Here is a 15,709-nt window from a genome sequence, read left to right on the forward strand (position 1 = left end):
CTCTGGGACCCTCGGCACGGGCGGGGGTGAGCGGGAGGCCGGGGTCCGTCCCGAGACTTTTTTGTATACCACAAACTTTTTGTATATTTTTAATTTTGCTGCAACATGAGATATTAAATTCATTTCAATAAGCCCTGCCTGTGGGATCCTGTCCTTGCTGGCACCTCCAGCTCACGGGTGGGGTCTGAAGCGGGGCAGGATGATGCGTCTCTGTCATGGGGTTCTTGGGGACTCCAGGAACAGAGCAGGGTGGCTGTGGTGGTGCTGGCCCTGGTGTGGCAGCCAGGAGGGAAGGGGGGGGTACCAGCAGGATGTAGCTTCCCGAGGAGGAAGCTGCTGGACATGGCCACTGCTGGGCCAACCTCCTCCCTGCCAGAGGCCCTGATCCCCAGCTGAACTCCAGACCCACGGGGGGCTCAGGCTCCATGGGGAAGCAGAACCAGCCCCAGGGAGGAGCCCTGTGGCAGTGAGGGGCAGGGGCTGCTCTGTAGCAGGGTCCCGAGGGCACCCCCACCACCTGCTCTGGTACCAGTGCCTGCTCTGGTCCCAGCCCAGCCCACTTCAGCCCCTGCTTCTGCCCAAGTACCAGCCAAGTCCCAATCCCATTCCCAGGCTCAGTCCTGACCCGGTCCCAGTGTCAGCCCAGCCCAGGCCGGCCCAGCCCAGCCCAGTCCCAGCACCCCCCAGGAGAGGCAGGAACTCACATCCCAGCCATCCTGGTGGAGTTTCCGACACAGGAAAGCACCGCGGCGCCGAGCGGGGCGGTGGGGGCGGCCACAGCTCCGAGTCCGGCCATGGACTGCGAGGCCAAGAAGGGAAAGAAGGTGCGTGGGGCTGGGGCTGGTGTCCCGGGGGACTGACGGGAGGGTGGGAGCGGGCGAGATGCACGGGTATGAGAGGCCCTGCACCCCTCCCACAACGCAGCAGGGAGGAGCGGGGTCCCCACTCACTGCCCCCCAAACCACACGAATAATGCAAACCTGGCGTCAGCGAGCAGAGCGGTGCCCAGCCCGTCCCCAGGTGCTGGGTGCCACGGACCCTGTGTGTGGGTGCCAGGGTTGGGTGCCCGGTGCTGACTCCTCCCTGTGCCCGTTCCCCCACCAGGGCTTTGTGTCGCCCATCAAGCGGCTGGTTTTCCCGAAGGCTGCGCGGAGGGCAGCGCTCCGCAGCAGCGTCTACCGGCGCCCGCTGCACTCCGTGCCCCTCTATCCCCCCGACTACCTGATCGACCCCCAGATCCTGCTGCACGACTACGTGGAGAAGGAGGTGAAGGTAAAGGGGTCCTCAGAGATGCCTGGGGTCACTGCCTGCTTGGGGTGGGGACATGAGGTCACCCCAGGCAAACAGCCAGGGAGGGGGAGGGTGGGTTGGGGATGCAGGAAGGACCCCCCACTGCAAGGTCTTCCCGCACCCCAGGGACATGTGTCCTGTGGAGGTGGCTGGGGGTAGAGGCAGGGGGGAAGGTGTGTACCCAGGCCTCCCCAGGCTGCCCTGGATTTTGTCCTCCCCCAGTTTTTAGGCCACCTGACATGGGTGACATCCTCCCTGAACCCCTCCAGCCGGGATGAGGTGCTGCAGTTGCTGGACACGGCCAGGGTAAGTGAGGTCACCACTCCCCAGGGTGCTCCCCAGTGCTGCCCAAAGGATGGGCACCGGGTGCCCCATGCTGCCCAGTGCCCCACGTCCCCCCCTGCACTCTGCCCCTGCAGCAGCTGAAGGAGCTGCCGCTGCAGACGACCCCGGAGCAGGACAGCATCCTCAGCCTCTCTGCGCGCTGCCTCCTGCTCACCTGGCGCGACAACGAGGAGCTGATCCTGCGCATCCCCACCCACGAGATCGCCGCGGCCTCTTACCTGCGAGACGATGCCCTGCACCTCCTCATCCTCAAAACCGGTGCGGGGGTCCAGCCCGGGGGTCACCGGCCATGGCACAGCTGGCCCCGAGTGCCTGGTGTACACAGGGCATGGGGGGCTGGAGCCTGGGGGCTGATGGGGGTCGGGATCTATCCAGGGTGGCAGCACGGGCTGAGCACAAAGTCTGGGGTGTCCCCGCACTTGGTGGGGATGTCCCCTTCCCAAGGCTGGAGGGGGCACTGCCTGGGACTCTCTGGCAGGCAGGTCCCAGCTGTGCAGGAGGCAGAGGGCTGGGAGTGCCCCCTGTCCCGTCCCACACACACATGGACAGGGGCTCTGGCTCTTTGATCAGCAAACCCCGGCTCAGCTGCCAGCCGGGAGAAGGGTCCCTGGGGAGGGGGCTGTGCTCCAGCCGAGGAGTGGCCCCTAATCTCCTGCCCTGCTGCCCCCACAACCCACTGGGACTCTCACAACCCATTGGGACTCCGAACCTGTGCCCCCATCCCTCTGCAATGGGCTGGTGGGACAGGGGCACCAGGGCAGGGGCTGGGGGCCAGGCAGGGTGGGCAGCGCAGCCTCCCCACCGTGACACCCCTCCCATCTCTCCCCACTGCCCCAGGCCTGGGAGTGGACCCGGTCCCCGCTGGAGCACACCCCGAGGCGGCCCCGGCCGGTGTGCCAGAGGCATTTCCCCCCGAGAAGCGGCCGGGGGGCTCGTGGCCAGAGGGGGGCCGGCTGGGGGGTGCGATGGAGCGGCGGCACACCATCTGCAGCCTGGACTGGCGGGCGGCGCGGGGCGGGCAGGAGGCCCGGCAGGGCGGCAGCCTGGAGCGGCGGCGGGGCGGCAGCTGGGAGCGGCGGCAGCGCGGGCGGCCCTCGGGCAGCTGGGAGCGGCGGCAGCCGTGCGGCGGCAGCTGGGAGCGGCGGCGGGCCGGCACCGCGGGTGGCAGCTGGGAGCGCGGCACCGGCTTCGGCAGCTGGGAGCGGCGGCATGCCGGCAGCAACCCCCTGGACCCCCAGGAGCCCTGCCCCGACGCCTACTCCAACCTCATCATCCTCGCCGTGCCCAACAGGGTGAGCGGCCCCGGTGTGTGCCACCCGCCACCCACTGCCTGCTCCCCCATCCAGCAGCACTCACTGCCCTCCTCCTCCCCGCTGCAGGATGCTGGCGAGGAGTCCTGTGCACTCATCTGCCAAGTGTTCCAGATCATCTATGGGGACCAGAGCATTGAGTGCGTGGATCGTGCCGGGTACCACTACACCTCCACGCCCACACGGCCCTGGCTCTCCAGCAGGAGTGAGTGGCTGGGGGCAGGAGTGGGGGCACCAAGTGGGGTGACATGGGACTGATGGGTGGGGGTTCATGGACACTGTATGGGGCTGACAGGTCAGGGTGCATGGGCACAGCGTGTGGGGTTTGGCCTCACTATGAGATCTCGGCTCTCCCTCCCCAGGCGAGAGCTGCCGCACAGATGGGACGTATGGTTACGATGCCGACTACAGCTGCTGCAGCTCCTTGTGAGTCTGGCTCCCCCCGGGGTGCCCCTGGACTGAGGGGAGGTGCCCTTGCCCTTGGGTGGGTGCCCCTGCTCTGGGTGGCTGCCTGTCCCAGCTGCAGTGGTGCCCCAGCCCTGTCCCACGGTGGGTGCTGTGCAGTGGGTGGAGGGCAGCCAGGCGCACTGGGGGTTCAGGGACTCGCTGATCCTCATCTTCCCACAGCAATGGCTCCCACGAGACGTTCGAAGCGTATTACAGTGGCACCTCCTCGCCCTCCTTCCACCGCTCCCACCACAGCCTGGCCACTGCTTGCAGCGGCAGCGACCAGAGCGGCGCAGGGCTGGAGCAGCTGCAGGACTACATGATGACGGTGAGGGCACAGGGATGGGCACGGGGATGGGCAGCAGGCCAGCAGTGCCAGCGGCTGGGGCAGGGGGCAGCAGGCAGGTCTGAGCCCCCTGCACCAGAGAACAGGTGGGGGGACGAGACTGTGTGCTGCCAGTGTCCCCAACCCTGACCTGTCCCTGTGTCACTGCAGCTGCGCAACAAGCTGTCATCACAGGAGATCCAGCAGTTTGCCCTCCTGCTCCGTGAGTACCGGCTGGGCACGCCGGTGCAGGAGTACTGCACCGAGCTCCTGCGCCTCTACGGGGACCGCAGGAAGTTCCTCCTCCTGGGTGAGTGTCTGCAGCCATGCTGTGTTACCCTGCTGATGTCTGTGCAGCCCTCGGGGTGGGGTGCTGGTGCTGGGTGTGCTCCAGGGAGTGTCAAGACCCTGGTGCTTGTGGGGGACAGGATGGGATGACCCCCTGCCAGCAGCCTGTGGGGTTCCCCTGACAGGGGCAGCCTCCTGAGGCTCGTGGTGCCCATGACAGGAATGAGGCCCTTCATCCCTGACCAAGACATCGGATACTTTGAGACCTTCCTAGAGAGCATCGGGATCCGGGAGGGCGGGATCCTCACCGACAGCTTTGGCCGCATCAAGCGCAGCATGAGCAACACGTCGGCCTCGGCTGTGCGCAGCTATGACAGCTGGTCCCTGCGCTCCGAGTCCGAGTCCTTCAACCGCATGATCACGGACATCACCCACGACATCGAGGCGCTGGCGCGGGATGAGGAGGAGGAGGAGGAGGAGGAGGAGGACAACTACCTGTGAGCCACTGCCAAAACGCAGCAGTCACCAATGTGACTTCAAGCTGAGACTTGGAAGGTGCCCAGCTCTGCCCCAGCACGTGGGAGGGGGGACACTGTCCCCACATTTGTCACCATGGGAGGGGACAGGGCTCTGCACTGCCCTGCCACCTCTCAGCAGGGCTGTTGGAATCACAGGGCAGCTGTGGCTGTAGGGGAGCCACATATCCTGTAATTTCTGCAGATTTCAATTAAATGCTGGGGCTGGAAGCAGAGCAGGTTCTTCCCCAAGTAGAGGCTGTATCAGGGTGCAGGGGCTGCTGTGGTGGGGGGCTGTGCTGAGGCTGGGGGCTGCTGGGCTGGGCTGGGGCACCTGTCCACTCCAGCGCCACATGCAGGTCACTCCCAGAGTCAGGGTGCTCCTGGCTGTTCCAAGCTTGCCCCAGCAATATGAGGGGCCAGCGAGAGTGTGCTGGGACAAGAAGGGGCCACAGCTGGCCTGCTGCTGCCTGTGACGCCTGTGTGACACTCGTCCAGCCGCGGCTGCGAGTGTTTCACAAAAGGAAGTTCCTGCCCCGGGACCCGGCTTCCTGCAGCACCGCCCTGCAGCCCCTCCACCGCCGAGGGACAGGGCCATGCTCCCCGCTGCCTGATGGACCTCAGCTGATGTTCCCTGGCCTCTCTACCCCATCTAATGTCCCATGGCTGCTGGCCCTTGGCTGATGGCCCCGAGCCGATGTTATTTGGCAGGGGACTATAGGACGGCGCTGCAGCCCCAGACTGGTGTGTGGGCAGCAGATGCCGGGGCTACCACAGCAAATTATTTTTTCTCTTAAGAAATTTACATATGCAAACCCCCATGAGGTGAGTTGCTCTTGCGCCCTGGCTGCTTCCTCTGACACCCCAAGCCCAAGCAGCGCCGTGGTCAGGGGCATGGCAGAGCCATGGGTCCCCTTGCTGATTCTGTCCCTATCCCAAATTCAGAGGTGCTCTGAGCAGAGCAAAGGCTGGAATGCTCTGGGGCTGGATAGGGCACCAAGAGGAGTTTAGGCATGGTAATACCAGGGCCAGCAGGGGACCTGGGGCACCTCCACCCCTCTGAGCTGGGCTTCACAAACCCCATGCCCCCCACCTCCCATGTCCTGCACCCCATCATGGGATGCTCAGGGGTGTCTTTTCTTCTTCCTGGGGATGGAGACCCAGGCTGACTCCGTGGTCTGTGCTCCACTCGTGCCCCCCACTGCCCATCAGGTGAGGAAACATCCTGGGGGCTACTCTGTGGTCCCAGGACCCAAACCCGCGCAGGGTCCCGGCGGCAGTGGGTGGGGAGAAGGGCTCTGACACCCGTCGGGGGGACCCCAAGGACAGCGAGGTGACGAGAGGCTGGGATGTCCTTGCGGTGCTTTTGGAGGGGTCCCCGCTGTCACGCCGGTACAGGAGGAATCGGCCGCGTCCGCCCCGTCCGGCAGCACCGGCGGAGTCGGGGCGGGGCCGTTCCGTGAGGGGCGCGGTCTTATGGGGGGAGGTGGGAGCACAGCCGGGCAGAGCAAAGCGGCGGCGGCAACCCGGGCTCCGGGACCGGGACTGGGAGCAGAACGGGGACGGGGACGTGCCCCGGGAGGGCGGCAGAGGTAAGAGCTCGGGGAGCGGAGCCCCGAGAGCCGCGGGACAGGGCGGAGGAGCCCCGGGACCGGGCACGGGCAGCCCGGTGGGTCCGTCCCTGCGCCGGGACGGTCCCGCTCAGAGCAGCGGTCCCTGGGTGACAGGGATGGGGCGATGGTAGGGAATCCAGGGGGTCTCGGCTGGGCACGGTGTAGCCCCGACGAGGGGGTCCCTTTTAGTGGCCTTGCAGGGGCTGCCGAGGACCTGCTGCTGCCCTCCCCGACCGAGGGCACGGGGCAGCAAGGACAGGGGGCTGCGGGCAGCCGTTCTCCCGGAGTGATGGGCACTCGCATCCAATCTGGTCCTCCCCCTGTGACTGGGGACATTGCACAGGCCCTGGGACACGGCTCTCGGGAGTGGGATACATCAGGAACGCCAGCTATGCCACGTGAGCCAGTGGGATTGGCACGGCCACACGGTTGGTGCTGAATAGGTGCCAGCAGGACCCTTGAACCCTCGGGGATGGTCGTGTTTCATGATGCCCTGACCCAGTGTGGGACAAACACAGCCAGCACTGGCCGTGGCACTGGTGTGGGGCACAGCTGAGTTTAACCCAGGTGCCGTGTGGGTTTGCCAGGATGGATCCAGCACAGTCTAGAGCCTGTGCCCAGTGAGGGGGGCAAGCTTCACAGCTGCCACTGCTGCTCCTGCTCTGCCCTGGGCTTTGGCACACGGGGAAGGATGAGGAATGGGGTGTTGATATGACAGTGATGTCCCTGGAGAGTCGTGGAAGTGCAACTGTACTGTGCACATCGAGGGCTCAGCCCCGAGCTTCCTCCTTCACTGTCACCACCAGCACCTTCTCCTTTCTCAGCACCCAGGTCTCTCCGGTCAAGGGAAGTTCATTTGCGAGGGGTTTCCCACTCTTGCTGCTTCCTGAAGCATTTTTTTTCCCACTGAGTTTCTTGGGGAGCTGGAGAAAGTTGAGAATTTCCCTTCACCCTGGGCTGGCTGTTCGAGACAGCTCCACCCAGCAGAGAGCAGGGGAGCATGGTGGGGAGCAGTGACCCGTGGTGGGGAGCAGTGACCCGTGGTGGGGAGCAGTGACCCATGGCGGGGGGGCCACAGGCACCAGCAGTGCTGTGTGGGGAGTCCCGAGCTGCGGGGGAGACCACCGTGATGAGGGTCCCACTTTGCAGAAGACACCAAGTGGCTCTCTGCTGCCACGGTGCCCACTGGCTGTAGCCTGTTCTGAACTGGGGAAGAGCTGGGAAGCTGCTCCATGGCAGCTGCTGTTGTCTGCCCAAAATTTGCCTGCTGTGACAGAACGGGGCTGGAGCAGGGCTTTCACCTCTGTCGCAATGGCCTCACTTCCCCTCCCTCGGCTGCAGCATGGGCTGTGTGAGGTCAAAGGCAGCTGATGTCCAAGAGAAGACGGTAAAAACTGATCCTGACCCTGATCCCGACCCCGGCATCCAGCAGGGCCACTATGTGAGGGACCCCACGGCCGCCAACAGGAGGGTGAGTGGGAGCTGCTGAGTGAGCGGGGGGTTCAGGGCTGAGCCATCATGGGGGGCTCAGCCCCTCTCCTCCAAGGAGCTGCCAGCACTGACAGTGGGGCCAACTGCAGGTACTGGCAGTGCCTGTGCACTGGGGCAGGGACTTGGCTGTGGGGTAGGAGCCCAGGCCACACTGGAACAAAGCACAGAAAAGACATGATGGGAATCCTGGAATTATGGAGAAAGGGAGAGAAAAACTAAGGTGTTGGGAAGGGATGGAAATGCTGGTGCTGTGTGGATTGTTGTGTCAGGTGGCACTGCTGATGCCCCTTGGTGCCCTCCTGTCCCTGCCACTGCTGTTGGGGGCCAAGACCCCCATGGGAAACAGGTCTCTGACACCTGCAATGTCACTCTCTGGTTTTGTCCCACTTTCCAGAACACTCATGTCCCCAGTGTGGCTGTGCCCTTGCCTGAGGATGGTAGGTACAAGGGGGCTGCAAGTGGATGCAGGAGGTGGGAACGTGTGGGGTCAGTGTGGCTGGGTCCTCTCCAACCTGGGGGGAACACTGCTGATCCCTGTGGGATGGGAACTCTGGGCCCCTCGAAGGCCAGATGTGACGTGATGAAGATGGGGGTGCTGGGTGCTGCAGGGGTCCTGGCCAGTGTTCATGGCAGGATTGGCTGGGCAGCCATCCCAGCATGGGGAGGGGTGCCCAGGGAGCTCCCTTGCTGCAGTCTCAGGGGACTGTGTGGTGCTGGCACTCTACGACTACGAGGCAATGAACGCTGGGGACCTCAGCTTCCAGAAAGGAGAGCGGCTGAAGGTGCTGGAGGAGTAAGTGCTGCTGGCATTCCCCCACCTAGGGTTTCCTGAAGGCTTGCATGGCCCTGTCAGGATTTTTTTCTGGAACTTGCTCCTGGAGGAGCTGCAGGTGCCCAGTGCCAGGTGCCATGAGCCGACCCAACGGTGTTTCTGTCACAGGTCAGGGGCCTGGTGGCAAGCGCGGTCACTGGTGACGGGACGTGAAGGCTTCATCCCCAGCAACTACGTTGCCCGAGCTGACTCCCTGGAGACAGAGGAGTGAGTCCATCCCTCTGTGGCAGATCCTGGTCCCATGGGGTGCTACACTCCCTCACCTCAACTGTCCCTATTCTCACCCACGTCCTGCCCTCAGCCCTGCCCCGCACCAGCCTGGGCTCCCCGGCAGCATTCCTTGATTCCTTTGGTTCTGCTGCAGGTGGTTTTTCAAAGGCATCAGCCGGAAGGACGCGGAGCGGCAGCTCCTTGGCCCCGGGAACATGATCGGGTCCTTCATGATAAGGGACAGCGAGACGACCAAAGGTGCAGAGAAAGGGGTGTTTGGAGCTCAGTGAGGGGGAACACCCGCCCAGGGAGCCTCCCTCACCCACATTTGCCTGGCAGAGGAGCTCAGGAGATCCCTCCCCAGGCTGGGGGCTCTGCTGTGCTGCACGCAGGGACTGGGGGGCCCGTGTCCCTGCAAGAGCCCATGGTGCTGCCACATGTCCGAGCCCCGTGGCAGGGACAGGGGGATGCACTTGAGGCTGCTTTGGGTGCTGAGGATGCCTTGGGTGTTTGGGGCACAGCCGTAGCTGGCCTGGGGCTGAAGGGGTGGCGGCAGCACGGTGGGACGGGCGCTGCTGGCTCTGCTGAGCGACAGCTCCATGAGTGCCGGGAGCATGGGATGTCCGGGCACAGCAGGGCTATGTCCCTGTGGGGGCTGCCAGCTCACCCCTCCCCAAACAGGCTGCTACTCGCTGTCGGTGCGGGACGGGGACGAGATGCAGGGCGGGGCAGTGAAGCATTACAAGATCCGAACCCTGGACAGCGGCGGCTTCTACATCTCCGCACGCAACAACTTCAACACGCTGCAGGAGCTGGTCCAGCACTACAAGGGTGAGCCCTGGCACGCCCGGCCCCACCACCGCAGGTGGGGCTTTGTCCCTGAGCCAAATAGCCACCAGGCAGACAGGGGTGTGCAGATGCTGAGGGGCTCCTGCCTGACACTGCTGGGCTCCTGCCGTGGCCCTGGCTGTGACATGCAGAGATTCCCAGACCTTCCCCTGGTGCTGTGGCTTGCTGGCTGTCACTGCTGTGGGTGTTGGTGTCCCTGAATACCCACGGACTCCCCCTTGAAGCACAGTGTGGCCGGTGAGATGGGCCAGCTAATGGTCCTGGCTGCTCCCTGCAGGTCAGAGCGATGGGCTGTGCCAGAAGCTCACCCACCCCTGCCACGTGCCCAAACCGCAGAAGCCCTGGGAGAAGGATGCCTGGGAGATCCCTCGGGATTCACTGAGGCTGGAGAAGAAGCTGGGAGCTGGGCAGTTTGGAGAAGTGTGGATGGGTGAGAGTGAGGGGGAGGCAGCTGTGAGGAAAATGAAGGTGATGGTGAAGGAGGAAGGTTGAGGGATGGGAGAGGAGGTAGAGGGATGCTGGGATGAAAGAGGCGGAGAGGGAGAGGAGCAGGGGGACATGGAGGTGGCCTTGCCTTAATGCAGGGGCTGCTCAGGGCTGGGTGTGTGGGGACAGCCATGGGCTGTGCACAATCTCCAGCCCTCACACAGCAGCTGCATCTGCAGGGCTGGGGAGTTTGACTCCAAAACCCAGTGCTCCCAGTGCAGCCTGGGAATGGTCTGTTGTGCCACCCCCCAGCTACCTACAACAAGCACACCAAGGTGGCTGTGAAGACGATGAAGCCGGGCAGCATGTCCATGGAAGCCTTCCTGGAGGAGGCAAACCTGATGAAGACGCTGCAGCACGACAAGCTGGTGAAGCTGCACGCGGTGGTCACCAAGGAGGAGCCCATCTACATCATCACTGAGTTTATGGAGAAAGGTGCCACCCACATCCCTGAGTGGTGCCTGTGGGCCAGGCTGAGTGGCAGCACCTGGGATGGTGCAGGAGCAATCCTGCATCCCTGGGCTCTGCACCAGCTCCTGGGACACTGGGAGCAGGTCTGGCTCCAGCCACTGCCTTATCCACCGGGGCAGGGTGCTGGGTGGGGGGATGTGGTGACAGCTCTGGGAGAGGAGGGACCCTGACAGGGGACAGATGAGGAGGAGCACTCAGCAAGGCAGAAGGGAACCTGCAGCAGTGTTTGCCCCTTGGCCAATCCATGGGAGCAGGGCGGGGGATCAAATGTGTTTCCTGAGTCCCCTTGTCCTGCTCGGCTCCCTGGGACCCTGTGCCACCCTGAGGATGGCCTCAGGCTCCAGCTGAGCCATCAGCCCTGGCACTATTACCTATCTTCAGGGAGCTTGCTGGATTTCCTGAAGACCAGTGAGGGGAACAAGCTGCCACTCCCGAAGCTGATCGACTTCTCTGCCCAGGTGAGGACCTTCCTTCGCTCCTGCTCCCCCTTGTGCCTCTGAGAAGGATGAACGATGGGATTGAATTTACTTGGGGCTTGAGCAGCACCAGCCACGAGCCTGGGTCTGACCAGGCAGACATTGGGAGTGCTGGGGATGCAGTGAGGTTCCCCTGTGGGCAGCTGCTGCCTGCTCACCATCCCCGTCCCGCCACCTGTACAGGAGCAGTTGTGTGTGAAAGGAGAAGTGGCAGCTTCCCCCCACCCAGCCTGGTATCTGCAGCATGCAGCCAGCCCCCCCTGCACCCAGGCAGTGCCCACCAGAGCTGCACAGAGCCTGGGAGGGAGGTTGGACAGGCTACTCCTTCCAAGGGGCCAGGAAACCTGTGACTTCTAAGGCTGCTGTGGTTCCTGCAGACCACACAGGGGCTGCTGTGCTTTGTGGATGTTCCAGGGGTGAGGGATGGTTGTGTTTTCACAGCTCACATTTGCACAGTCCCTTCTCTGGGACGTGCTGGTGCTGGTCGATGTGGCCCATTCAAGCCCAGGGCTAAGCTGTTGGTTTCTATTGCTGTGACAGTTTACCTGCAAACCTCACCTCCCAACTCGGCCCACAAACTCACTGTGGCCACATGCCCACCCCATCCCACCCATGTCCCCAGCAAGGTGCTCTGAGGCAGTGCTTTACCCTGGCTCAGCCTTGCCTCAGGCAGGACCCAGCTCAGCTGTGGGGGTGTGAAGCCACATGGGTTTAACAGGACCCCTGCAGCACGATCCTGTGTGCTCCCAGTGCCTGGGAGGCTGAGCCAACCACAGTTCCTGGTCTCTAGGAGGGACTAGGAGTACTCTCTAGGAGTACTTCAGTACTGTGTTGGCCCACAGGAATGCCTATGGGAGGTTTGTGGTTCACTAAAGTCACCAAAGGACTGTCACGGGCAGAGGGAGGCAGCTGGAGAGGCAGGAGCACTCAGTGAGAATTATTTCAGGGATATTTTCAGGACCTGATTTTGAACACAGCAGAATTTGCTGTTATACACCTCGGTCCATGTGTGTAACCATTTGTACAACCACTGAGTCCCTGCTGCTCCTCCAGTGCCCCCCATTGAGGGCCAAATCCAGGGACCCTCTGAGCTGAGCTTGGTACCTCTACGAAACATTTCTGAGAGACACCTGAGCAACAGGAAAGGCAAGATGGGAGCCCAGACCCCGGGGGTTTAGACCAGGTCACTGGCTGCTGGAGCGGGCTGTGCCGGGGTCTGCGGATCAGCTGTGCACTCCTGCACACCATCTGTTCCCAGCAAGCTGGATCATGCCAACCCCCAGCTTGGCCCACAGCTCTGAGGAGCTGCTTGGAGCAGCACTGGGGAGCAAAGGCTGATGTGCTGCCATGAGCAGGCAGCAGCCTTGCACTTTGCTGGGGCTGAGTCACTGCGGCAGAACTGCATCTGTGGTCATGGAAATGATCCTTCCGCTCTTGCACTGCCTGTTTACTTCTGTATTTTGTGGGGAGAGCTGTGTGAGAGCTGCACCTCACACTGGGCTGGCTTGTGCTGGTGTGGTGGGGATGGGGGGTGTCCCCTCCGCCTGCTCGAGCCCCTTCACCACCTGGATGCTGGTCACATCCAGGCATGGGGTAACTTGGCACAAATTTGGGGGTTGGTTGTGCACACACCAGGTCACCTCTGCATGATCAGGGCTGACAGCTGCACACACTGAGTGCAGAGACTTCTAAAGATGGAGGGGGGGGATTACTGGGGGCCAGGACAGCCATATTGCTCCCCGGCAAGGCTGACTGTTCACAAACTAGTCTGGGAGACCCCAGGCATCTCCCCACCCTACCCAGGAAAGCCACCTCTGTGGTTTTCTGCCCTGGCCAGGGAAGCTCTGCGATGCAAACCCTTCCTGCAGTAATCATAGTCCATTTGTTGATCCCTTTGTGCAGGGGGAACAGTTAACTCCCTGCTTCCCTTTGTGGATGTTTTTGGAGATTGGCCTCACATCTTCTCTTAGCAGAGACTGACATGCTTGCCTCCACATCCACACGGTCACCCAAACCCCGACCTCTCCTGCAAGGGATTCCCTGCTCGGAGCACAGTTCCTACACAGGAGTTGGTCCCACAGAATCACAGAATGGTTTGGGTCGGAAAGGACTTTAGAGCTCATCTCATTCCAACCCCCCTGCCATGGGCAGGGACACCTTCCACTAGATCAGGTTGCTCCAAGCCTCGTCCAACCTGGCCTTGGACACTTCCAGAGATGGGACATCCATCTCCTGCTGTGGCTCAGCCCCCTCTCACCCCTTTCTGAGCGCTGCCCAGAAGCTGTTGACTTCTTCAGCGCTGGGTGGGGGGGGGTGTTATTTCAAGCAGCCTCTTTGCATTTCCCTCGTTACCCTGTGGCAGATTGCAGAAGGAATGGCTTTCATTGAGAAGAGGAACTACATCCACAGAGACCTGAGAGCTGCCAACATCCTGGTGTCAGCAATGCTGGTGTGCAAGATTGCAGACTTCGGGCTGGCCAGAGTCATCGAGGACAGCGAGTACACGGCCCGGGAAGGTGGGGAGCTGCTGGGGGGTGAAGGGTCTGAGGGATCCCTCAGAGCCACTGACCAGTGTGTGCTGGGTGTGTGGACAGGGGAGGGAAGTTCCTCTCATTTGCATCACTTCACTTCCTCCTCTTCTGTTTGTTTCTTGTTCCCCAAATTTCACCACCCGTTTCTCAGCATTTGGGTCCGAGTTCATGTTTCCTGTTGTATCTCTTTGTCCAGGTGCCAAGTTTCCCATTAAATGGACTGCACCAGAAGCCATCAACTACGGATCTTTCTCTATAAAATCTGATGTCTGGTCCTTTGGGATCCTCCTGACCGAGATCATTACCTATGGACGCATCCCCTACCCAGGTAGGAAGGTGAAATGCCTCCTCTAATCTGGTTCCAAAAGACACACTCCACTTTTTGGGCCCCACCCATGGCATCTAAACTCCTCCAGCACCATGGGAAACCTCTGTAAGCCCTTATCAGTAGGGACCACTCTCTATTTTATACTAATTGTTACTTTGGTATCTTTTTTCAACAGGAAATTAGTCTGTAAATCCTGCTGTAAATGAGCCAGAAAAGATCTGGTGTAGCACAAATGGCTGTTCTGAGGAGCAGCTCTGCCCCCCCACTGACCTGTTTTCATTGGAAGCAATGGCTCGTTACAGACTCAGCACAGGGAGACGTGGAGCCTTTATTTTTTTTTTATTTTAATTTATACAAAGTGATTATAAGCCCCATCTGCTCTGGGGTACAAAGCTCCATGCCACAACTAACCCAGCGCCTCTGTTGTCCGCATGTTTCCCTGACCCGGAGCAGCAGTTCCCCCTTCCCAACCCCTCTAACCACTCTTTTTCCTTCCTGGTGACATTGCCCACAGGGTGAGCAGGTTTGGGCGTGGGGTTTGTATGCCTTTTAAGGAAATCCACGTGTGTGGTGTCCACCTTTGCCTCCCTGTTTCTCCAGGGATGTCGAACGTGGAGGTGATCAGGGCGCTGGAGCGCGGGTACCGCATGCCCCGCACGGAGAACTGCCCCGAGGAGCTGTACGACATCATGATGAGGTGCTGGAAGGCCAGGCCTGAGGACCGTCCCACCTTTGAGTACACACAGAGCGTTCTGGAGGATTTCTTCACTGCCACAGAGAGCCAGTACCAGCAGCAGCTGTAGCGCAGGACGCTGGGGGCAGACACTGCAGTGACCACACATCCCGCTCTTCCCTGTCCCACCCGTGCCCTGCTTCTCCCGCCAGCCTGGCCCTGGATTTCCCAGGATACATCGTGGCTGAGGAGCCACAGCCTTCCTGGAGCGGCTGGGCTGGAAGCAGAGCAGGAGGGAGCCATGCTCGGGATGGATGGAGAGAGAAGTGATGTGTGGCTGTACCCTGTGCCTTTCCCAGGAGCCTCAGTGCCTGCGGGCAGCACTGGCTGGACAGTGGTTGCCGTGCCGGCACCTCTGCAGGAGGAGGGACAGGGATGGGGTTGGTCCTGCTTCTGCTACAAAGTAAAAAACCCAGATTAGTTTTTTTTTAATTCTTCTGAGATCTTATCCTACCATTCTCCAGGTGCTTTAGCTGCGCTGGCCTGGGTGAAATGCCCTGCAGTGCCCGTGCCCCACCTGGTCCCTTTGTGTCCCAGAGATCCCAGGGCATTCCCAGGCGATGCAGCACTTTGACTCATCCTCAGCGCAGGATCCTGGAGTTTGGATGTCAAGTGTCACAGACACGTGTCCTGCTCTCTCCCTCCTGGGTTTCATTCCTCAGTATTTTCACAGCACTCCCCAGTGCAGAGCACAGGTTTGGTGAGGCTGTGCAGGAGGGTGGGCAGACAGACAGACGGCGCTTTTCCAGGCTGTCCCTGGATGGATCCCCTTCTGCTTGCCTTGGGAGGAACCTCTGGAGCCCAGAGTCGTGGCCCAAGGAAACCTCTTCCCCATGGCAAACCTCACAGGCAGGATTTGATGTCTGCTGGGGCATTTGCAGAGCCAGCAAGGGCCTGGTGCTCCCTGCACACTCACTTAATGTTGTCGTTTATTTTTAGTATTTAATGACAGGTTATTTGGGGGAAAGAAGGAAGCAATATATTATTTTTAAGATAGCCCTGTACCTCTTAACAGCAGGGAGATCAGGGCCTGTGATTATATTTTCGATACCAAGAGGCAAATGCCGATGCTTCAGCTCTTTTCTATCTGCTTTGTGAGCTTATTTTTGTAATCAATAAAGTATTTATCAACCTCTCCTCTCCTGGCCGTTCCTCCTGCTCCGGAGCCC

The 15,709-nt window shown here is 61.4% G+C and overlaps 2 protein-coding genes across 2 annotated transcripts; both read left to right on the forward strand.

Moving 5' to 3' along the window:
- Positions 1–729: 729 nt before the first annotated feature.
- CCM2L (CCM2 like scaffold protein) lies at positions 730–4,743 on the forward strand. The gene is made up of 10 exons (XM_051802910.1): positions 730–824; positions 1,105–1,272; positions 1,513–1,596; positions 1,710–1,893; positions 2,473–2,927; positions 3,015–3,150; positions 3,308–3,371; positions 3,573–3,720; positions 3,889–4,027; positions 4,226–4,743. Exons 1-10 carry the CDS (start codon positions 795–797, stop codon positions 4,504–4,506), a joined length of 1,689 nt encoding a protein of 562 aa, XP_051658870.1. The 5' UTR covers positions 730–794; the 3' UTR covers positions 4,507–4,743.
- Positions 4,744–6,014: 1,271 nt separating this feature from the next.
- Positions 6,015–14,970, forward strand: HCK (HCK proto-oncogene, Src family tyrosine kinase). Its single transcript, XM_051802930.1, has 13 exons — positions 6,015–6,112; positions 7,475–7,604; positions 8,019–8,061; positions 8,318–8,417; positions 8,565–8,663; positions 8,821–8,924; positions 9,348–9,497; positions 9,793–9,945; positions 10,254–10,436; positions 10,854–10,930; positions 13,311–13,464; positions 13,676–13,807; positions 14,408–14,970. The coding sequence occupies exons 2-13, from the start codon at positions 7,476–7,478 to the stop codon at positions 14,608–14,610; spliced, it is 1,527 nt and encodes a 508-aa protein (XP_051658890.1). The 5' UTR covers positions 6,015–6,112; position 7,475; the 3' UTR covers positions 14,611–14,970.
- The last annotated feature ends 739 nt before the right edge of the window (positions 14,971–15,709 follow it).

Source organism: Manacus candei, unplaced genomic scaffold (genome assembly GCF_025592945.1).
Source record: "Manacus candei isolate 608988 ecotype Guabito, Panama unplaced genomic scaffold, ASM2559294v1 h1tg000057l, whole genome shotgun sequence".
NCBI lineage: Eukaryota > Metazoa > Chordata > Aves > Passeriformes > Pipridae > Manacus > Manacus candei.

What these genes read in the sequence shown, in the direction of transcription:
- HCK (XM_051802930.1), top strand. Translation starts at nt 7,476, where the DNA reads ATGGGCTGTGTGAGGTCAAAGGCAGCTGATGTCCAAGAGAAGACGGTA. An exon ending in CCACGGCCGCCAACAGGAGG is followed by an intron (nt 7,605 to 8,018) that starts GTGAGTGGGAGC and finishes CCCACTTTCCAG; the next exon opens with AACACTCATGTCCCCAGTGT. An exon ending in CGAGTACACGGCCCGGGAAG is followed by an intron (nt 13,465 to 13,675) that starts GTGGGGAGCTGC and finishes CTCTTTGTCCAG; the next exon opens with GTGCCAAGTTTCCCATTAAA.
- CCM2L (XM_051802910.1), top strand. Translation starts at nt 795, where the DNA reads ATGGACTGCGAGGCCAAGAAGGGAAAGAAG. An exon ending in TGCAGGACTACATGATGACG is followed by an intron (nt 3,721 to 3,888) that starts GTGAGGGCACAG and finishes GTGTCACTGCAG; the next exon opens with CTGCGCAACAAGCTGTCATC. An exon ending in CAGGAAGTTCCTCCTCCTGG is followed by an intron (nt 4,028 to 4,225) that starts GTGAGTGTCTGC and finishes TGCCCATGACAG; the next exon opens with GAATGAGGCCCTTCATCCCT.